This window comes from Mercenaria mercenaria, chromosome 17 (assembly GCF_021730395.1).
Source record: "Mercenaria mercenaria strain notata chromosome 17, MADL_Memer_1, whole genome shotgun sequence".
NCBI lineage: Eukaryota > Metazoa > Mollusca > Bivalvia > Venerida > Veneridae > Mercenaria > Mercenaria mercenaria.
The window spans coordinates 14,786,495-14,811,275 of NC_069377.1; the positions used below are offsets into that span (position 1 = coordinate 14,786,495).

The window sequence follows — 24,781 nt, forward strand, 5'->3', positions numbered from 1 at the left end:
ACAAAAAATAATAAAAACAAACAAACGCAAGTACCGCATGTATAAGAATATTTCTAATTAGTTTTATTTGAAACTGAAAGTCTTTTTATCTTTTCTCAATTTAAACTCATTTTTCACCAAGAAGGTTAGGTTATATTCATTATTGATACCTGGTTGGTAAGTACCTATCAGAGTTGTCGTTCACTACAAGCACAGGTGTAACAAGTATATAAAATTCGATAATTATCTATTATTGATGATATTAGATATTTAATCTATGTTAGAGTCTCATCTATGTACATACTTTATGTAACATTCATAATACTTAAAATCTAGTGCACATAGTCATTCTAATAAAAGAATTATAAGAGACTAAAACATGGCATGTTTATATACGTATGTTGGATCCAACCACAAGGAGTTTTAAATACAGCACAATAAGATTAACCTGGACTGTAGATTGTTGTTTTAAGTGGGTTACAGATAAAATGTCATTTTACTGAGCATATTGCTTGTTCATTGTTTTACAGAACTAAGCTATTGCAAGTTCTAAAATAGAATAGGTAAGGGTAGATTTCTCGGAAGCACGAAGAACTAAAAGACAGTCTCAGAGCAACGCGTCTTCAAAGTAGGCCCACAACAAAAAGAAGCTGTAACGGAAAAATATTACACACGGGTTGCTTCAAAAATCTAACAAGTACAAATAAAAATGTATGTCAAGTATAGATAGAGGGGGAGGAAGTAGTAAGGGGTAGAAAGGTGGTTGGGGAAGAGGTTGAAGTGGAAAGTAGAACAAGGATGAATATACAAAGGGTTAATGTAAAAATTAAGATATTAAACTTTGACTGTTGACTTGTATCAATGATTTAAGTGAAGACAATCAATTACCAAGTCAATTTTAAGTTCCTACAAATCCATGTAAATGATCACATACAAAAATTGGTAAAGAAATACGTTACAGTTTATTGAGAAACTACATTATGCATATTTGTATCAAGAAACAATGTCGTAAGTATTTAAATTCGTTTTATTATCTGTGCATACGGATTGTCAAACGTACCATGAACAATGGTATAACAATAAGCTTAAACATAATCTGAAATCATAAATAACAGGCACTTCAACCTTAACAATAGCATAAAAAGTAAAGGAAATGTCTCGGAGGATTACTTTACAGATCTTGAAACTGGTCATTACGTATATACTTCAAACACAACGAAGTCATTTGGACGTGCAACAAATACAATGCTATTAAAGTTCTGAAGGGTCTTTGAGTAAATTTGCATCTTTATCAAGGTCGTTGCATTTTGATGAAATTTTACACATCACACAAATCAGTATCTTTCATCGGTGTCAAGATACTTGTCTAGAATGTTTCTTTTGTCAGGTGCAACAGTTCTATATTTTCTATAAACAAGAACGGCAATAAATCCCAGAGCAATTCCAACTGCAAGCATCACTAATGCAATTCCAGCAACTGCACCTAGAAAATACGGAAATCAGAACATGACCATACATTTAATAGGCGTTATGTGCACAGACGTTGGAAGCAAGCACTTAAATATTATGACATTACCTTCGTTATATATATGTATATATATTTCATTTTGCATTTAAAATGTAAAGTCTGAACACTGAATTAAACGAGTAAAGACGCAATGGATTTAAAAACTTAAGACATTACTGAAGCAGTTAAAGGAATATTTGTGGTTATATCAAACTTATTGAATATGTAAACATATTTTCCACTTACAGCTTTCATGGAACCTTTTTCTATCAGATGAATTGAATATGTGATACCGAGGTAGTTGCCCGACCAAAGCTTATACAGTATTAAAAATATGTTTCGATATTTTCATTTCCAGGGAAGGAAACCGATATCGGTCATGATACGATTAAAAGTTTTAGGTCATTATTATTCCTTTTTTAGTTGTATCTAGTTTTGGGGATTGTAGGTTTAAACTTTTCCGTCAGTCAGCCTTTCCGTCGTCAGCAATTTCGTGTTCGTTCCATAACTCTGGCATTCATCATGGGATTTTGATATTCCTTGAAACAAATATTTCCCAGAATGAACGACGTGTCTTGCGCAAGACCCGTACCCCTAACTCAAAGTTCAAGGTCACAATCGGATGTCACATGTCAACATGGCCCTTTCCTGTCTGGTCTGTAACTCAAGGGATTTTAATAGTACCTGGCACACATGTTTTCCATAACAAGACAATGTGTCATCAAATCTTCATACGTAGGGAGGGTGGGGTTGGGGGTTAAAGGTCAATAAATTGTTTTTCAATCGGTTTTAGTACAACTTGACACATAGTTATGTTCACCAAAATGAGTTAACCTGTCACACATAACAGTAATCCAGGCCCCTAGCTCACTGGTCACGGTCACACTTGAAGGTAAAATTTCAGTAGGGATCTTTTCCTGTCCATTCCATAACTCTATCATCTATCAAGGAAATTAATATTTTGGCACAAATATTCCCTATAATCAGACAACTTGTTAAGCACAACACCCTGAGCCCTTTCTCAGAAGTCAATGTCACACTTGTCAAAGGTCAACAGGTGTTTTTTTTGTCCTGTCCATAACTCTAGGAATTTCAATATTACTTGGCAAAAATGTTTTTCCCATAACAAGACAACTTGTCATGTTCAATACGCAACCCCTAGCTCAAAGGTGAAGGTTACTGTTGGAGTTAAACGTCAACAGTAGTTTTTCTTTTCAATCCATTTCTATATCATAAAGTGATTTTGATATTACTTACACTGAGAGGTCAAACGTTAAAATGTTCTTTTCCTGTCCGGTCCATGACGAAGGGATTTTAATATTACTATGCATAAATGTTCGACATAATGAGATAGTGTTAATGAAAAACGTTAAGATCTCTGTCTCAAAGGTCAATGTCACACTTAGAGGTCAAAAGTCAACATCGATCTCCTCCTGTAAAAAATTCCAGGGCACATTTCTGGTCCTAGCAGTAGATATTTTCTCCGTACTTGAATATTTAAATAAGTTTGAATACATATTCAAAATAAGCTCATGTGTCATATGAATCTAACTAAAACTTGTATTTCCCTCAGAATAACCCCACCCCTCCCACTTCTTACATATGATAAAATATTTCATTGTACTTTTTATCCTTTTTTTTCAACTAATTTGTAGATTTTTATATTTGTAAATTTTATCCAAATATTGTACACTGTATTAATATACATCAATTACAGATATCAGACCATTAGGTATTGCTATATAAAGCTGAAACAATTAAAGTCTGGACTTTGGATTGCATAGCAATACATCATTCACTTGTCAAAGCAGGTGGGTTTTCAGTTATAACAATTACATCTCCTCACATTGGAAACGTATCCGTTTGTTGGACCGTTATAAAACTCGTTATCACCACATTAAAATCTTAAACGTTCAATATACGTTCAAGTAACTAACTATATATCCATACTAACCTCCTTCCATTCCCGAGCTGTTGTCATTATTTTGATTGCTTTGTTTTTGATGACCGATATTTCCTGGCGAATTCGGACATGGAGTAGTTACCTGTTGCGTAGGGCATGGTGAAGGCTTTTGCTGCGTAGAACATGGCGTTGGTTTACATGGCTTAACTACTGGACATGTCACCTTCGGACATGTTGTCTTTGGGCATGTCAGTTTAGGACATGATGTAGGCGACGGACACGTTTTATTTGAGCATGGTATTTGTGCGACTGTAGGACAAGGAGTTGGCAAGGGAGACTTTGAACAAGGTGTAGGTGTACAAGGTGGAACCGTTGGACACGAAATAGTTGGGCATCTCGTTTGGACTGGACATGATGGACAAGTTAAAGGTGGGCATGTAACTTCCGGACATCGCTTTTGTGTGATTTGACGAAGAGTTGGGCACGGAGTAGATGATACTGCTGGGCACGTTACTGGCGGACACGTGCATGCTGTAAATAAAAGAAAACATGAACATTCTGACGCAAATAAAACATATATAAAAGTTATAGTATAATTTCGACAGATACATACGAATGGCGGTAACTAATCTCACCATCAATTCAGTTGATATGTTTACAAAATGTTAAACAAACAAGATCGACAATAATTTCAGACCTCTAAGATCCTTATGGTAAAACTGATCATCTCAGTTCTTGTGATAAATGAAAATTTTAAGCTTTTGCATACTGGTATTTGAACGCGAACGGCAAATTTCTCATTCTCTGTAAGCTTTTTCGGCATTTGTCGATATTTAAGAAATGTCACGTGCGCGTTAAGCTATGTTTACATCCGACGAATGCCGAATTGCTCAACGAAAATACATAATCATATGGAACTTGTCGCATATTATCTTAGAGATCTGAACTAACGGGATTTTTGGTCCACTATAGTATACAATGTACAACTATTCGTATTTCCTACAGTATGAGAATTAATTTGAATAAAGTAAAGTGAAAAACTCAATTACAAATTAAGGAGATATTTGCAAAAAAATATCTTATGAATGATTGCAGAAACAATAATTGGAATTAGTTTTTCACCGAATAATTAAAACATAAAGGAAAAATATGTTTTTGAAAAAATGACAAAAAGAAACACGCATGAAATAATTGATTTCGGACTGTAGATATTTAATATATCGATCACCTGAATTACTAGGAATGACCAAAAAAAAAAGATTGTAACGTAAAGTGTAGTCTTGCAGACTTTACATACGGGGAAAAACAAATCAAGTCATAATAATTACAGAAAAGACAATTAGAGTAAAGCACACGACTACAAACCAAGTCGTAGACAGTTCGATCCAGGGTCAGGTAACTGTTATGTCTAACAATTTATCTGACGAAATACACCTGGAGACATTTTTCTCAACATCTGTTTTACAGAGAAATATCACCAGTAAATTGCGGAGAAATACAGAATCTAGAAAGATCGGATAGGTTAACGGACAACCGCAACATAATTTACACGCTGTTGTAAAACACTTATCAAACAGACAGACAAACACAATAACTATACGAACGTACGTGCGCTTGTTGGTAGAGTTTCTGGTGTGTTGTATTTTGTAGGGACTAATGGCTTCAGTGTGCTAGGTATTTCCGGTAATGGAGGTGTCGCTTCGGTTGTTGTTGTGGTCAACGAAGTAGTTGTTGTTGTGAACTCTTGTGAGTAGTCAATTTTCAGAATGCCTCTACTTTCTAATACAACACCTTTCTAAACAAAAACAATAGACGATATATTAACTGATTGTTTTAAAATAACCTTCTAATAGTAATAGTTTTAGCATATTTTGTGTGTGTGGGGGGTGGGGGCGGGGGGACTCCAACGATAATAAATTATTTAGATATAAGTGAGAAACGTATAGGTTTTCAGTCATATTAAATCTTCATATGTTGACATATTGCTGCAGTAGAAAATTTGTTATTTTCAGATTTCCTTATTTGTAAAAATACAATACATTCTATACACTTAATTCAGAAATGTTCACCTTAAAAAAAAAAAAAAAAAAAAACAAGTAAAATTCTTTAACTAACTTAGCGCTAACATTTTAAAGCAGATCTTTAATTCATTGTTCCTCAACTACTTTAATGTAAGATCAAACATATGGCTTTTAAACTTAATGCAACAAATTTGTTTTTACGTTAGTTAAAAACATCTACACCGAATGTCATACATTCTCTGAACTTATCAAGTTACTAAACCTAGTACATGATAATACCAGTACATGATGATAGGTCGTCTTTCAATAAATAGTATGGTCCAATCTTATTGTATTTAACATCTCAGTAAAATAATATAACTATTTGTTTAACCAGAACCTTCTTTACATCTTTTCTAAGTGATAAAACCCATTTTAAATAATTATGCCTTTCATGCCAAAAGGTAGATCAAATATGAGCAGTATTTCTTGGTCCCTATAAGTACATCGTAAGCTTTGCATGCATTATCAAAATATACATGCTTTATCATTTTATAATATACATCTTCAAATGTGTATCTTTGTTATATTTATAAACAATATACATTTTTGAAAAGGTAGCTAAAATCTAAAAACCGAAAAAAAAAAAAAAATAAAACTGAAATAAATCACTAAAGCGAATAATATGTCTAAAATGTCTTTAATCTCTTACTAAGGCTTTCCAAGGCGGTGCCCCACTGTGTTCCTTTGTTCGTTTGAGTGTGGGTGTGTTGGTAGTGTGTACATCTGCATGATGTGAGTTTCGTTTTAGGGAGGCTGCGTTTTTGGAACATGGCATTCCCTGTTTGATATTTTTCCTTGATTATTTTTACAGCTGAGGACGAAGCATGGTGCCCAAACATTTTGATGTATTTCATAAAATACTCACTTTGTTCCTTTCAGTGATCTGTTTTTACCCGTAGTCATATGTTTTGCCTTACCTGTTTAGCGATTTAAAAGATATTTCCAAAAGTGTATAGTTTCGAACAAATAAAACAGGAAATATACAATTTGCAAAGTGTTATACGCAACATTAACATATTCGGTCATAGCACAGACACAGAAATAGGTTGCGAATACATACCCTATGCGTGGTACTATTTATTCTTATCTGTAACCTTCCGCCAATCTGACCTTTAAGAAATTCGTAAGCAGCCTCCATCGAATGTTGTGACTTTGGTAGAGGGACGATCTTGGTGTTTATGAGTGGAGTGTTATCCAACAAAATCGTATCTACATACACGTCAGTCATACCCACAAACTCAATCTTTAACAACAACAAAAAATGAATACATATCGGCACTTTAAGAGAACCACCTTTCAAATTAACTAACGTTATACTAATCTCACACAGTTATATTTACTCTGGTCTTGTCCAATCATATAATATTCACATATACACTCCTCATTTACTTCTTCAACTATTTATCACATTCTCAGACAGAACAGGACTATCAAAAGAATGCCCCTTTTTCAGCTGACTCGCTTACAATTTTGTACATGTATATGCATATTGTAATTCAGGAACAATTTTAGCACAATATATTCTCTTCATATATTATCGAAATCCAAGATATGCTTCGTAAAATATTTGAAATCCAACTTACAGACACTTTTGACAATCTTAATGGTGGAAGAAAAGCTGCTGTAACAAGCCGTATATGCAACGTCTCCTTCAAATAACTGTGGCTAACTGTGTCCAGGCTTCCATTATTTACCACTAAAATCACGAAATCACGCTTCTCATTTCAATTGTTTAACGTAAAGTTGTGTTGCAAAGCACATTTGAATATTTTGGAACTGAGTGAAATTTTGTTCAGTAAAATTAACATAAGAATCACGGTATTACAAATGCAGTACAACGTATCTCATGCCCAATAAACTATTAAATTTCCTGCTATTAACGCTCATACTTAGGTAAAAAATGCGTCAAGAAATGTCGAAATTCTAGGAATAGCTTTGCTTAAACTTAAAGTATTGATTTCAGTTTTCATAAATTACATCAAAATTGAATATGTGTTGATCACCCGATGTTACCTGCAAAATGAACCAAGAGCCTCGTCTTGTGCGAAGCTACAAAGCATTGTCCAACATCAAATACGTCTTGGGTTGGTGGTTCGCTGTTAAATTTCAGCACATTGTAAACTATGGGTTTGTCCAATCCTCCCTAAATTGTAAAAATAAATGATTTGAAAATATCTAAAACTCCCTAACAAACCTTCAAAGACGGGTACATGATCAAAGGTTACTGTTAACAAAAAGAATATCTATAACAGCCCGTACCAACTGTTACAACAGACTCCAGATATTTTTGAATCAGGACTGGACTCTGGCCCAATAAGAACCTAACTTGTCATACACGTAATTTCTACACGATACCTCAGACCGTTACAAAATGAATAGACTCTAGGAATTATGAGACCATGACTGCAGATAATGTCCCAAAAAAGTACATATCATATATATAATCCTACACGCAGTTAAAGGGGCATACCCTATAACCTATAACGCGGAGAGTAGATACAGAGAACCTATATTATTAGCTAAATGAACCTAAAATAACAAATAAATTAAATTTTACAGAACATCGAAAAATGTCATTTTAGGCACGTAAACAGCAATATAGTGACATTTTATAATAAATCGCTATCCACCCTTTTATTGTACAACAACAAGAAATATATCTGATTTAAATTTTACATTAGTAAGACCGATACTCGTTGAAAGTTTTTTTGTAAGAACACTAAAGCGTTCCAATATCTATACAATGGTACCCGTGTTAGCTTGCTACCTATCCCCTTTCGACTGCTACGCCCGGATAAGTGCGCTGTAGGTGTTGCGGTGGCGCAAAATCAAAGTGACAGAAAAACGAGAATTGTGGACGAACGATAATGTCCAGCGATCTGGGATCGGCGTCATTCGATGTAAAATTATAAATTCTCTGTTAGTAAATCAATTTCGGACGGTTTTCGGGTGCACCAAGTTATAGGGTATGCCTCTTTAATAAGCGATAACTTTCATTGTTACAAAGTCAATAGACTCCAGGAATTATGAGACCATGACAGCACATAATGTTCCAATAAAACATATATAATCCTACATGTAGTTAATAAACGATACTTTAGAGTACCATCCAGGAATTTCGAGATAATGACTTCAGTTAATGTCCCAAGAAAAAACATAAATAATCCTACACGTACTTAATATACTTAATAAACGACGACTTAGAATAGAATCTAAGAATTTTGAGATCATGTCTTCAGATAATGTCCCAATAAGAACATAAATAATCCAATAATCAAACATGTAGTTATGAAACGATAACTCAAACCGTTATAAAATAAATACATTCCAGCAACCATGCCTTCAAATAAAGTTATCTTACACGTAGTTGATACCAAACTGTTGCAAAGAGAATAGAATCTCGAAACTATGAAATAATGGATCATTAAGAACACTCACCTTTCAATTTTACTTAAGAAACGTTAACTTAACACCGTAAGTCATTCATTATCATGGGTTTGTTGATGTCAAATCTTTATGTATACAGTGATTCAATTCTTTATGTTTATTGCATATACTTCCCTTTTCTGAGACATGCCCGAGTGGTTAAGGTCTCTGACTTCAAATCACTTGCCCCTCGTCGATGTGGGTTCGAGCCTCACTCGAGGCGTTGAATTCTTCATATGAGGAAGCCATCCAGCTGGTTTACGGAAGGTCGGTTGTTCTACCCAGGTGCCCGCTCCTGATGAAATAATGCACGGAGGGGCACCTCGGGTCTTCCTCCACCATCAAAGCTGGAAAATCGCCATATGACCTATGATTGTGTCGGTGCGACGTTAAAACCAACAACAACAAAAAAAGAGACATGCCCGTTAATCAGCGGCTCTACCTCCTCGGCGAGGTCTATGGGCTAGTACTGAAATAACTCCCAGGCAGCTGTGTGTCAACATACTTTGCTTATGATTTTGCAATTAATAAGAATCGGGAAATGCTATTTAACCCTAGTCGTCACTACGAAAAAAAACTGTCTTATCTTATCTTTGTATTTCAACTATTCTATTGTTTTGATATACACGAAAAAGTATAATATAATGCAATAAGCAACCAGCATTTTATAGACGAAGCAGAAAGTACATAATAACACGGATAGGGAAAATGTCCTTGGCGTCCCATTCACAATTCATTTGAATAAATCTTGTTTCGTAGTGAATGTTAATACGTTTAAACAGCATAAATGCAAAAATTTGAAATCATAATAAAACAAGATGACACTCATCTTGCCCGTAGATGTCTAAGCACTGCGACTAACCGGTCAAGTTCCGTTGACACCAGAGTACCTAGACCTTGCCAAGCAAGTAGTATCAATGATATACGGGCATGTAATGCCTCAGCCTTTCATATCTTTACATGACGTAAAATTCAGATTAATGGAAAGTTTAAAAAATTAAAATACCTGCCAGATATCTATTCTGAACAGCGATGCCGGCTGTATAATGCCTCCAACAGCTTCAAGCCAGTGATCCTTGAGAAAAAATCGAACTCTTTAATGGTATGCTATAATGTTCCTGCATTATATATGTCTTTATGCTATTGTTTTAAATTTGCTTAATTTTATTTAAGGGGAGCCGTGATCTAGTGGTTAAGGTGTCGACCGCTTACACGGGCGCCGTGTGTTCGAGCCCCACTGTCTTAAATGACACAAATACTGGTTATTCCAGGAAGCGGACTGGAGAGTGTTTCAATGGAGCTAAAATGAATTAGTATTATCTAAGGGTCATAATTCAATGAAATCCTGCGCCACTGAAATTCCCACCTTCCCAAGTTATATGAAACGTAATTAATAGAATACACTTGAATAGTCAAATACTAACTGATGCATGCTGATTACATATTTAACACAACGTTTCTTGACAGTACCATGAAATAGGCGAAGAAAAAACCATTCAGTTTTTGTAAAACAATATGCTACATAACCAGTTAGAACTATCAAATGAGGTTATATATATTGCCTGAACATATTTAATTCAGTTATTTCCGTATATATTGGACTGATTAATGTCAGACTTATAAAATGTATTTCTGTGAAGCATATCATACCTGTGTAAAATACCATTCTATTGTAAAATTTCTATTGGCTTCTACGTCCAAATAAAGCCCCGCCCATACGTCGCACGTCACTCCCCTGGATAACCTCTGAAACCGAATAATACATGACCTGTTATGCATTTCAACAAGTCTCTAGATCTCTCAAGAAACAACAGTTCTCAGTGAAAGTGAAATCAATCTATCCATTAGCAAGGAACAGCTTGCGCTTATCGCAGTCATACAGAAATGTTACAATATTTAACAGCTGATTAATTAATTGGAATACGATATTAGTTTTGTAAAAAAAACAAGTCGCCTGTTAACAACACTTTTCGACCCAATTTCATTTTTTGTACCCCATAAGAGTCATTTCATAGGAATTCTGACTTCAAGTTTAAGATGACTTTTTTATTCATTTTTTTTATCTTTATATGAACTGGTTATACAGCACCTCATCGTTGGTCTTCATGATAAATACCAGGAAATACAAAAAAAAACCCACTGAAAACGAGCCGGAAGTATACGAATTATCAATCACAATAAATTATGTAGACTTTCCTCAGTATATCATTTTTTGTATACATGAGAATCACTCACTGTTCCAACATATTGAATTTCAGCATTTTGCGAATGGAAAAATTCGTCAGCTGACATCATCCGTATGGTAGAGTTTCCGTTGTTGGCGACAAACAAATCACCCAGATCAAGTGGGGAGATGGGTTCACAGCTTCCCATATAAGAATCAATCGAATAATGTATACCTGTAAGAAATACAAGAAATGCTTTCAAGAATGTGAAATTGGGCGTAAAACATGCCACTACCTTTAGATTAAACAAGTGCGCAACATACACATCTTTCTCTTCCATTAAAGTATTTTTTTCAGTTCGTTTTGTAATCCATTAATCTTGCTTAAACATCCATCTTTTTACATAATTACTGAAATCTTTCAGTAAACATTCTAAGTATATACCTTCCGTGAACGAGTTTTGAATTGTCTTGACAATATAACTGCAAGTTGAAAATATACAATAACAATAACTAAACAACTATCTGAGAACAATGGCTCATGGCTGTTCCTTTACCGTAATAGTTCTTTCTAAAATCTTTTTGTGTCGTGCAGCTTTATTCAACAACTAAAAACGTAGTATGTTTACCTAGATTGAAATCAAATATTTCTGAGGTTGGGTCAGGGTCATTACCACTTGCTTCTTTGTAATCTCGACGCACTAGTTTTTTATTCGAATCAAACCATATCTACAAGGAAAGCAAGACTTAGTTTGTTTTGTTTTGGAAAACAAATATTGGATAAACGTAACACACGTATATAGACTAAATGAATCCATATATTATGAAGGCTTGGCACTTTTACATATGAATGGTTATTAAATACTAATTTTGAGCAAAGAATATACAGAAATAAGACAGAAAACAACAATACTAAATAAATTATGAAATTACAAATTAGACATTATTTGTACATACATACACCAATAACAATATTCGTTTAAATGTACTTGTTTTATGGATTTTTTTTTATTTTGTTAAGTATCCTCATTGCAAATTTCAAGTAGCAGAACCATTGACAGTAAATAATGCTTTCGTTACAATAACCTCCTAGAACAATAAAATGGCCAAAGGGTCATTGTACGTAGTGGATATATAGCCATGACGGTTACGTTTTTTTACTTACACAGCTATGCTTATAAACTTACAGATTCATAGGTTATTTTCGAATAATCCAAATCTATTTTCTCGTAGACAAGACTAAAACTTGTAGGTAAAATGTTCATGGGTTTCCTGGAAAAACGTCCGGAGCAAAAGATTCCAGGTGGAACCTAAACAAAATAGATAGAGAGAGAGTTCATCAGTAAATTTATAGTACGATAAATATATTGTTCTGGATGATTTTATATCATGATGAATATTTTATTTCGGATTAGGTTATTTCAGTAAATATATAATATTCTGTTATAGAATTTCAGTGATAAATACATTATTTGGGATTTATTTGTATCAGTAGATTTATACTACATTAAATACATTATTCTTGATTAGTTTGTATCAGCATATTCATTTTGCTTGAATTGTAGCAATTTCAAACAGCTTGAATAAAGGTTTTAGATTAGAATTACTTGCATTCATACAACTCTCAGTTAATGTAAAGGAATATGTAAGAATTAATTATTTATCTTAAAACGCATGTACCAGTATCTTTTTAAGACACATGTATAATTTTAAAAGCATTTCGAACAGTACAAGGCTTTTAAAATTTGCGGGTAATCAAGACAAAAAATTAATTAAATATATATAGAGTAGTACTACGTTTTGAAAGGTATAGAAGATGGTGTGTTTTGAAAATCCATTTAGTTTCATTAGAATATATTATTGAAAGACATTGAAAGACATTGCGACGTACAGTAAACATATGCATCATATAACTGGGACATCCCTTTAGAACGGTCAGCTGTCAAAAATATAGGTAACTTTAGGTTCAAATCTAACATGTACTCAAAACAAACTTTATCAACCTGACGAAAAATACGTAAAACCGATGTGAACAAAACATTGGGGACACAGTAACAAAATATTTAGACTAATGTAATAGTACTCGATTCATTTACCTGCATTTTTGCCTCATCTGCTACCGGCTTCGGATTAAACTCAATAAAATCGCCAACCACATGGAATGGGACAACACCAGCTTTAGTATTATTGTGTGTGACACTCCCTCTCATCTCTAATCTAACAGGAACCATTTCGTCAGGTCGCGAGAGAGCCATTCCCCATCCAAAAGCTACAGATTGAATTGTGTCATGTATAATTCAAGAAAACATTTGCTTTTTTTTGTGTTTTAACTGTATTTTGTCTATCATATATTGTAAGTAAATATTATTTCATATGATTTACTTCCATCTTATTATTATTATTATCCGTTCGTAGAACGTATTTACTCATAGATGTGTTGCTAACTAATTTCTGTCTGCATATCAATTATACCTGCAATACCCATATTATATTTGGTAAACGGAATAAAAATATGCAGTATTCTGCGATATTTCATTTTTCGAAAGAATGGGTATTTCTCATATTTATTTTGTTGATATAAAAAAAGAATAAACGAGTCGTGTCTTGTATTCGAAAAGTTAATTTAGGCAAAGAGTGTATTGAAATTATTATAAAAATTCCAAGTAACATTCCTTTATAGTATGGGAAAATATTTCCAGTCCTGTATCAAAAACATATTTCTAAGCTGGTTTCTGCAATGATTGTTAATCTGTTTGCTTAGCGGTCTTAGTAAAACTCATATGAGCCATGCCATGGGAAAACCAACATAGTGACTTTGCGACCAGCATGGATCCAGACCAGCCTGCGCATCCGCGCAGTCTGGTCAGGATCCAAGATGTTCGCTAATGGTTTCTCTAATTGCAATAGGCTATGAAAGCGAACAGCATGGATCCTGACCAGACTGCGCGGATGCGCACGCTGGTCCGGATCCATGGTGGTCGCAAAGCCACTACGTTTGTTTTCCCATGGCATGGCTCATATGCACTTGTGGGGTCGAATTTACCTGAAAAATACATATCAAACTCTACGGTGATGTTAAACTGGTACAGAAAAAGACAGGTCCGAAACTTTTCTGTCAGTGTTGATCTTACATAGGCTTGTCCTGCATACGCCTGAAATCACGAAATAGGAGAATAAAAATCATAGTACACAGCATGACTTATAGCTTGAAAAATACTAAACCAGACTGTTCTTTATTTCATATACAATCCTATAAATTGATAAAGTTATTTCGATACTTTCTAGAATGTGAGATTTCCGGTGACTTGAATTCCCATAAAGAATTATTTCTCTTTTATAGCAAAAGACAAGGAAAAAGGGGTGTAAGCTTTTATGTATGAAAATCACGCTTTGTTATCAGTATTTCTGCAATGTTTCACATTGTCGAATCTTATATTGTCTTTGTTAAGTGGGTATTGAAATTCATACGCCGTTGTTGTTATCTGACATGCGACAGGATCGTGTTTCTTTCGTATGAATGCTGCACATATGTACACAGAAACGGCATAGAAAAAAGAAAACACGATGCTATTGTAAAAGCGCACGCACAAAGGCAGAAAGTTAAGGCTCTATATGTACTTAACAGATCTTCTACACTTTGCGCTTTGTCAGTATGTTCCAAACTACTGCATAAACACTTTTGAATAGTTTTAACATTAAAAAAACTTTCGTAAATAGCAGTTCAAAATTACAGCAAAATCTAACAAAGCAGTCTTAATTTTTGTTTATCTGAATTGAAAAAAATACCATAATATGCATTCATAAATGAATTGTATTTTAAGTAACTGGCTTACATATGTATGTTAAATTTTAACACAATTGTTTAAAATTGCATTTTTAAAGTGGTATGCGGGTTACTATTCTGGGATGTATTTCTGCAGTTTCACTCTGTTAATGTCTAACTCCTTTTAAAATGTATTTGATAGGATGAAAAAATTTAAATGAACATTGTGCATTTGTTTGGCAAGAATTTATCACGGAATTTCACTTTTTTATTTTTATCGGAGGAGAGGCAAATTACGTGATATTATAAATATATGAAAAAAAAATCAATTTTATAGTGACGGAAAATGTATGCAAGTAGCTGTAAATTGGCAAACATCTATTGCATGGACACAATTTTGAAGATACTTAATTTTCTCAAAATATTCTCACAAAGTTTTCATATAATTTTTATTGATCTTTATACCTAAAACCTTTTGAAAAAGCATCAGTATACAAACTGTATTTTAAGGGTAAACGCATTCAAAAACACTTTTGACTATTGAAAGGATAAATGAAATAAAATGAACATGCGCGTATGTTTGACATAAATTTATGAGTTTTTGTTTTATTTTTTAATGTTTTAATAATATTAGGAGTACTGTATATGAAGATTTTCTCGATAGTAACGGAACTCTGCATAAACACTTTTGAATAGTTTTAACATTAAAAAAACTTTCGTAAATAGCAGTTCAAAATTACAGCAAAATCTAACAAAGCAGTCTTAATTTTTGTTTATCAGAATTGAAAAAATACCATAATATGCATTCATAAATGAATTGTATTCTAAGTAACTGGCCTACATGTGTATGTTAAATTTTAATACAGTTGTTTAAAATTGCATTTTTGTAATGTAATTGACGTTCCAATTTCCATTTATATTTTTTACAAAACATTAACAATATAATTGTGTAAGTCTGTGCCAAGTTAAAAAACAGACTTTAGAGAACGTTTTTTTTTTTTTGAAAAAAATTCTTCGAATTATTTTGACTTGGGAGTTAAGCAGCGTTGACAAAAAGCTTAAAGCATTGATGTTAAATTTGTAAATAAGACATGTAATCTCCTAGGTTAAAAACAGTGATCGTGAAGCAATTCAAGGCATGTTATATATAGATAAGTGCACAATATTGATAAACATGATCAGACAACAATTGCAAGTTAGTCATGTAACATCCCAATGAGTTGTCTCTCTTCTTATATAGCTGACTGTTGAACACATATTTTAATAACATCAAAAGTATTGCAAATAAAAGTGACACAATAAACATTTTCTACGCATAAAGCGTTTATCAAGCCTTTTAGTTACATAATAAAATTACATTTCGAAGCTGAAGTCTATAATTTGTAGCCGAAAATTATATTGCATTCGCCATAAGATATTTAAACGCATCTTTCATACGTGTTGATTGAATGCGGTATATTTTCCAAGACAGTGTTAATTTATTACCAAGAACAAGTACAGTATAATTATATATAAGTGTGAAATAACCCGAGGGCTCAGCTGCAAATATTGCAATTAACTGTCTACAGTCTGATGGTATGTGCTACTTCATTTCCTCTTATCCAAGGACTTGAACTAATGCCAAAAGGCCATACATTTTCATCATGTGTAAATGGCGCAAGAAATTGTCAAAACTTCTTCATCAATTCGAAATCCAGACATTTCAGACGTGTCCTTACTACAACAGAACATTAGAAATTCTGTTATTGAAGGACACATAAAGGTACTGAATTCATGTTGTACAGCATTTGCAAAGTTTTGCGAATGTGAGCAGGATCAAGGGTAATAAGCAAGAGTTTAGAGACCAGTCTCAAAACTCTAAGAATCTGATTGGCGGCTTCAAAAAAATTTTTGAAACTGACCAATGGTAAAGGAGCATCCCGAGACTGGTTTTCAATCTCATTTATATACTATTGTGTCGATGAAGGTGAGATTGGAGACTCAGCATCTGACTTCGTGTTTGTAAGCACAATTCAAAATTATAGTTCAAACATCAATTTATTCAATGACAAGCGAATGATTTTCCAAAAAAATAACCAACTTATTTTCATATTATTTCATAACTGAAAAAATTGGCCCACTCAATCATGAAGTAGTACAAAATTAATGAGTATTCATTGTTCCGCCTACTATGGATCCCCCACATTCAGGGAGGCGGAGCAACTGCCAAAACAGGGACTGCATGCCTTGTTTTATTTCTAATTAAGTTCTTGAAAGTTATGTTGCTTAAATAGAACTGTTAGATTGTTATGAGTTAAACCTGCATAATATTATTATATTTTTATTGAATAAGAATGTAATATTGTGTTCTACAAACTACTCGATGTAAGTGAGTCGTCTGCTATGTATTTATAATTACATCCGCATGATTTTGTGTACAAACAATGTGGGCCACACCTCCCAGGCTTAAACTCATTTCTCAAAGTCACGTTTGCAAAATAAAACAGAATCTGATTTTTGAATAAGATATTGTAAATAGTCTCTATGTAAAAATGTGTAATTAAAAATATCTTTCTACTGATATAAGGTTTAGTGTGGTTTAGTTTACTTGAGACGGAGATGTTGCTGATTTTTTAACTATAAGTCGGTTATAGATACACTTATTGACATTCTAATGCATTAAGTTTTGCCTTCACTACACTGCTCTCCGTTTCGGCAAACTTAATTGCATTAGAATGTCAATATATGATCTATAGCATATAGTTAAAATTTAAAAATGGGAAGGTTGCATTCTGAGCTTGGTCTCCAGAACGAACCAGTATTTGTAGATAACTGTTGCCCTGTCTAAGGTTCGTATGCCGTCTAGCTGAGTTCACCTACATTGTATATACATATTTATTATATGACACGTTGTATAAATCACCGGCTGGTAGTTTGTGCTATCGACAGGATTACACTTAATTTTGCTGAGCTTATGTCAAAACTCGAAGACAAAGTATGTAATTTTATGTCTTATGTCATGTAAAAATACTCAGTGAATGGCTTGCCGCTCAACAGTAAAAATTGTTGCCAGATGTTTAAACACATAATGAATGACCTGTCGGTCAATAGTTTTGACTACTGACCGGTAAACCACTTAATAGTTGTATAATATAATAAACCTTCGTACCACATCAGCTCTTCTAGCAATATTATACAGGAGTTTGAATGCTGTCAGCCAGATTTTGTTATCGTAGAATGCGAGCGTACCAAGGCCCTTGACGACACAGCCATCACCTGAATAAATAAATTTTAAGATTATAATTAAATTCCATTTAAGGTAGTTCTGCACGTTTGATAAACCGGGAGTAATGGCGTAACTTATTTTATCCGGATAACGTAGAATAAAGCATGGACTCGATAATACGGAAATAAATTAATGACAGCTTGTGCATAGATTATCAAAACGACAACGTTACTATTTTTTTAGACTGTGACTCAATGCAGACTCGGAGCGCCGGTATAAATTACAGACTCCGGTACATACCGGATTAATTAAATTTGAACGAAAATATCATAAATGTATATATTTTGTAACCATGGTGATACTAACCCTAACCTTTAGTCAGTATTTTATGCATATTGTACACTAAATGCATGCGGACATGCAAAAATATGCATATTTTTGCCGTGTGCTACAACTGATAATCACTTTCGGGCATGCGCAGAAGACCTCCAAGTCTGCAATAAGTTACATCGATTTTTTTTAAATATAAAAGATGATCTTAAAACGTTTAATACATTAAATAATTCCAAATAGTTTCTAAAAGTTAGCGTGTAATGGCGAATCTCTTAAATAATGGACAACTATCCAAAACATTTTACATATATTTTATTTCACTGTATTATAAATCATACGTTTACTTATTACTGTGAGAAGTCTCTTTAACATTGTAGAAAACATTCTATCCGCGAAAATGTTATCAAAATTGTGTTATTCTCATAGTGCCCATTATGAAAACTTATGTGAAGTTTACCAATAAATCAAGCTCCCGATCTTTTTTATTTGCCTTCTTTTCAAACAGTTTCTGAAGTTTTGAATAATCAGGGTTTAATAACATTTTACATTGTAGCAAGAATTGATCCGAACGTGCAGAAATACCTTAAACTGTACATGCATATGGCAACTGCAGATGAAACTATATCAATGGAAATGAATTTGAAATGTTGTTTTGCCACTTAAGCACTGTTTTAGTTTTAGGGAGATGCACTCGTTTGTCTTGTAAAACAAACTATCATCAACGAAAAATCAAACCTTCGTGCCTTCAAGATGCATTTCATACTAAACTGAACAGAGCGATAAATGGCACAACATACAGCATATTTTTACGAGTTTAATACCATATGACATTTATATAAGAAGCTTGTTTTTGTTGCACGTATTTAAAGGACGAGACAGGGGAAGGATGAACATTGCACTTTGTGTCCTTTAGAGGAGAGTTTCAAATATTGCGTGTGCAGAAATTGACAATAATAGAATAGTTGTTGTTGCTGAGAGAAATATGACATACTTTCTCTAAAGATTAATTTGCAAAACATTATTTTTGACATCATCTTCCGATAAAGGATGGAATAATTGCTTCCATTTAAAGTTTGTACTTGAGCCGCACTATAAGATGTTTTCGTGTCGCCACTAATGAGAACGGAATTTGCATTGAAGAACGCAGTATGATTTCTTGTGCTTTTGATCTGCTGAAATATTCACTGATGCCATTGTACTTTAAGGAGTAAGACAAAGGCAAGCGTGCGGACATTCAACTGCTGACATATATAGCACTGCCGGATATATGTCATTATCAGCAAACCTCAATCGTTTGCTTTCTACTACTTTAGAGAGAACATATGTTTTATAATACCGGTAATTGCGAACTATTAAAAGCTCGCCATTGAAGTCAGCGGAGTGGGCCTATCGTTCAGAGGGTACGGCCATCTCTCATATAACAGTCATGTAATTCGAACTAGTATACCTCCTTGTTTTACAAGTGAAAAACCCCTACAACACTAACGTTACGTTAATGTTGCCCACGATATTGAGGTAGAATACAACTTGTTTAAACATATGACCGTAGTAATTAGGTATTTGTCGAGTTTTCATGTTTTCGCCCCGCCAACACGCCGACATGAAACAGCAGACATCGGCTTCCATATCACACTGTGTACTTTCACAAATATAATCATCTTCTTGAAATGCAATCGACAAAAATTAGCCGACACTATATTCGGTGGTCAGCGTAATGATAAACATAACAATGTCAGAACCAACCGACGCTTCAAAGTATTTTTGTGAGAATGATGTCATTTAGGTGTATTATTTAAATGTATCTTGTAAACATATCAAACGTTATGAAAACAAGAACAACAATTACATCATTATCAACAACAACAACTGTTTTCTTTAAATGTACTCGTACTCGCGTAAAATATGAATAACAGTTATTTTTCGAGTTTGAATACGGGTATTTATAGACGCCAAATGTGGAAGATCAGTGAGATTTTACATTGCTTGTATAATAAGTACAAGACGGAATTAAAACGTACATTCGATTTGAAATTAATGCGTTTGGCGATTAATACAAATGGGTACCCATTTTCTCAATTTCAAAATACTGGGCATTATATTACGTTTATATCAATGATTATACTGAAAAAAACTTTCTCTACCAAAATCTGTTCGCCGTACAATTCATATAAAAACGGTAGCTGTTTTGTCTGGACAGAGAATGTAACTAAATTTTTAACTTTAGGTCACATTTATCTTTATGGACACAGTTATTGATGTTGATATTTTTGTGACAAATATGGTCAAATATCCTGGAACATAAAGTAAATAAAAATGCTGCTTTTTCAAATTTCGTATTTTGCTGAATGCTGCAATCAAAAGATAATGTTTCAAGTTTTATTTCTACGTGTCTGCGTTAGTTTAATCAAAATTTGAACAATACATCATGTCCTTCGTGCACGACAGAATAGTATTACCATTTCTATTAGAAGATTCGCTATTTTACATACATTGTATCAAGGTTTTAGACAAAAACACTGCCTGCAAATGGGTTCACAGTTTAACTGCCAGGGATTCAAAGTAGACGGAAAATTATTGATCTTCCTTTTCATAGACTAAAAATATGACTTTTATATTGTTTTTGTCTGAAACTACATAATTTTTCCTGACACTTTGCTGCAGTATTTACGCATGATACATTATTTATACCTTATACATAGGTATTGTTTAGTGAATTATTCATTTCTTTGCGCAGAACAGGAATATTGTCAACATTCGGAGAACTAATGTTAGCCTCAGCTGATCGATAATACTTCATGTCTCATTCAAAGCAACGTTGTATTTGTAATTTACTTTTTAATGCTTATAACTAGAAAAAAAATAACTGAAGATTCCGACCGCAACAATTTGACACATAAGTAAAACTAAAAAGCACATCATCTCTATTGCGTGTTTCTCCCACACTAGTCGCACATTCTCAATAAAGTTGTATATTACTTACTCGCTTTGTTTTAAATTCCAGTAGTTCACAGTTGAACCTGAAACGTTGCTACTTTTTCCTATTGAAATTTTTACATTTCTCAGCGCAAAGAACAAATGTGTATCATTTAAAAGTAATAAATGATTTAGATGTAAAAACATGCACACATTCTTTGCACTCCTAAAGTCTCTGCAAAAGTCGCGCATATTTCTCTACAAAAAAATCTAATAACCTATAAATGTTTTCTCAGTATTTGCATGAATATATTCTATAAACAGTTTCTATCCACTCGGCTTTGATAAAAAAAACTTAGTAGCATATAAATTCTTCGTGAATATAATTGACACTTACGTTGTGTATATGTTATATACTGATTTTCCTTATAATCATATATCACTTTGACATCTTGACCCTCAATATACATGTCTTGACTACCCATTTGCGTGATTCCGTTGTATATTTCCGTGATATCCACTGTGGTATTTGTATTCAACCATTTCCATTCCACTCGTGTAGAATATGACTTAGCGAGTTCCGGTGGTGGCGGGGGAACTACAAAATATCATATGTGTAGTATTAAATTTAGAAGTTGCAATAAACTTGGTTTATATTAATATTTATGCTCTCTACAAAATAAATTTTATTGAATCAGATAATGTTCTGTATGAATAAGATGGTGCAATTTCATTATAATATCTCACAAAATGACTATATATAATATATATACTATATATGCTACGGTTTTGGATATTTTCTCTGTGTATCTCATGTTTGTTTTGTTTTGGGTTTAACGCCATTTTTCAACAGTATTTCAGTTATGTACCGGCGGGCAGTTAACCTAACCAGTTTTCCTGGATTCTGTACCAGTACAAACCTGTTCTCCGCAAGTAACTGCCAACTTCCCCACATGAATCAGAGGTGGAGGACTAATGATGTCAGACACAATGTCGTTTATCAAATAGTCACGGAGAACATACGCCCAGCCCGAGGATCGAACTCACGACCCCGCGATCCGTAGATCAACGCTCTTACGTGTATCTCATGTGTCTCAAGTATATTTATATATGAATTAATTATAATACATGTACCATAAAATGCTTTATACATAAATACTTTAGTGCGTTATCAATGGTCTGAGTAACAACAAGAACGTGACATGTACTAAAAGCAAACACAGCTGGTTACCAATAACTATCCTGTTCGAAATCAAACTTTTCCGAGTGAAAGTGAAACTTAAAATGTATATTGAATGTATATTGAATCAAAATGAATTAGAAGGATATTAGAATAACAAAATTCTGTTTAATTTGAGAGGATAGTTTATATATTCATAAGGCATATATATTCATATAGCATATGAACAGACTCAATCAAACCTGCTATTTAGCTTGGTTGCTTTCTATTCTTTCTTATGTAGGATAAACCTACTATTGTTTAGCTTGGTTTCGTTCTGTTCTTTTTTTAAAGGATAAGTCTGCTATTTTTTGCTTTACTACGTTCTATTCAATCTGAACCTGTTATTGTTTTGCTTTACTGCGTTCTATTCAATCTGAACCTGCTATTGTTTTGTTTTACTGCGTTCTATTCAATCTGAACCTGCTATTGTTTTGTTTTACTGCGTTCTATTCTTTCTGAACCTGCTATTGTTTTGCTTTACTGCGTTCTTTTCTTTCTGAACCTGCTATTGTTTTGCTTTACTGCGTTCTTTTCTTTCTGAACCTGCTATTGTTTTGATTTACTGCGTTCTTTTCTTTCTGAACCTGCTATTGTTTTGCTTTACTACGTTCTTTTCTTTCTGAACCTGTTATTGTTTTGCCTTCCTCGTTCTATTCTTTCTGAACCTGCTATTATTTTGCCTTACTGCGTTCTATTCAATCTGAATCTGCTATTGTTTTGCTTTACTGCGTTCTATTCAATCTGAATCTGCTATTGTTTTGCTTTACTGCATTCTATTCTTTCTGAACCTGCTATTGTTTTGCCTTACTGTGTTCTATTCTTTCTGAACCTGCTATTGTTTTGCTTTACTGCGTTCTATTCTTTCTGAACCTGCTATTGTTTTGATTTACTGCGTTCTATTCAATCTGAACCTGCTATTGTTTAGCTTGGATGCGTTCGGTGTTTTCTTACAAAGGATTAACTTGCTATTGTTTTGTTTATTGCGTTATATTCTTTCTTATGAAGGAGTAGCCCAATATTTTAAGTGTGGTTGCATTTCATTCTTCCTAACATAAGATTAACATTATTTAGTAATGTACTTACCGACTGTTGCATTCAGCGGGTTACACACGGTATAGTCTATATCAGAATGCACTGGGTTAACATATACGATAATTGATAACACAGACAATAAGGTTGTACGCATCTTCTGAAACATAAATCTTCATATACATACGGATTTTATCTAATAATAAAGATGTTATAAGAAACAATTAAAAGGTTTTTAAAGTATTTTCATAAGTTTGAAGAGAAAATCATCTTTTTAAACGTCGTTCTATTCAAGTTGAAGATCATATACTATAGGATTCATAAACTATGGTTGCTTCATCCCAGGAGGTGGTAGGAAAAAGTCCTTACGATTTGAGTCTGGGGGTAGAGCGCTCCGACCAAAAGTTAACTCGAAACCACTTTTTTAAATCACAACTGCCATAACTAAAGCCTTGTTTTTTCTGTGACAGTTGTTTGCTACAATAAAAAATCAACGTTGTTTGTTTAATTCTTTCGAAAATAACTGATTTCGTTGTGCTGATGAAAACTGGGCTCTACTACCGTAATGATAAACTATTCAGAAAATTTCAACTTGATAAACTGTTTAACTCTAAATCATTACCTTTTCTCACAAGAAGATCTATCTTTCAGAGATTAGGATAAACCTTGTTTAAAGTCCAATCCAATGTGTTCTTTTTTCAGTAAATTAAATCACAATAACTAACAACACGGGAATAAAAATATATTAATAAACACTTTAAGAGTTGTTACACTTTAACATATTTTACAAAATGATGATCACATGACACAATATTGTGTCCGTCCGTCCGTATCAGCCTGTTATCAGGGAAATAAAGATCGTTTCTTCATTGTTAAATAAATAAAGATAATAACGACGAAGATAAAAGAAGATAACTAAACTATGGCTACACCACTTATTATTACGGTTGTTCTTAACCGATGTACACTTGTTATTTTGGTAACAGTAAATGTAGGCTAATAAATAAAATTGACATTTTAACCTTTTGACAGAGAAATCAACACGAATCGTGCTAAATATAAATATCAAATAAATACATATATATAGATGTTTTAAAAGAACCGAATTAGAAACTAAAAAAAGAAACGTCGCAAATAAGTTCAAATCTACGGAGCCCCTAAAGTGACATGAGACATAATTTTGTTTTATAATTACGAAATGTATTACAAAATGGCTTTTTGTCATTTTTTTCCTAAGAAAACATTATAATTGTAATAAATTTAAGTGCATATGG

The 24,781-nt window shown here is 33.4% G+C and overlaps 1 protein-coding gene across 2 annotated transcripts; it reads right to left on the minus strand.

Moving 5' to 3' along the window:
• Window positions 1-922: 922 nt before the first annotated feature.
• Window positions 923-24,341, minus strand: LOC123537251 (uncharacterized). 2 transcript variants are annotated; one of them, XM_045320901.2, is made up of 17 exons: window positions 24,130-24,341; window positions 23,562-23,664; window positions 21,654-21,854; window positions 17,954-18,060; window positions 14,086-14,194; window positions 13,139-13,311; window positions 12,230-12,352; window positions 11,672-11,771; window positions 11,114-11,277; window positions 10,529-10,624; window positions 9,885-9,953; window positions 7,466-7,595; window positions 7,036-7,148; window positions 6,513-6,695; window positions 4,998-5,184; window positions 3,441-3,920; window positions 923-1,462 (listed from the first exon to the last, which is right to left on the minus strand). In XM_045320901.2, the coding sequence occupies exons 2-17, from the start codon at window positions 23,662-23,664 to the stop codon at window positions 1,314-1,316; spliced, it is 2,487 nt and encodes an 828-aa protein (XP_045176836.2). In that variant the 5' UTR covers window positions 24,130-24,341; the 3' UTR covers window positions 923-1,313. The 2 variants fall into 2 exon arrangements, with proteins under 2 accessions (XP_045176836.2, XP_045176835.2); XM_045320900.2 differs by having other exon boundaries at window positions 23,562-23,667.
• Between the last annotated feature and the right edge of the window lie 440 nt (window positions 24,342-24,781).

What these genes read in the sequence shown, in the direction of transcription:
- LOC123537251 (XM_045320901.2), bottom strand. Translation starts at nt 23,664, where the DNA reads ATGCGTACAACCTTATTGTCTGTGTTATCAATTATCGTATATGTTAAC. An exon ending in GTTTGATATGTATTTTTCAG is followed by an intron (nt 13,312 to 14,085) that starts GTAAATTCGACC and finishes TTCAATCTGTAG; the next exon opens with CTTTTGGATGGGGAATGGCT. An exon ending in GCTCTTGGTTCATTTTGCAG is followed by an intron (nt 7,149 to 7,465) that starts GTAACATCGGGT and finishes TCGTGATTTTAG; the next exon opens with TGGTAAATAATGGAAGCCTG.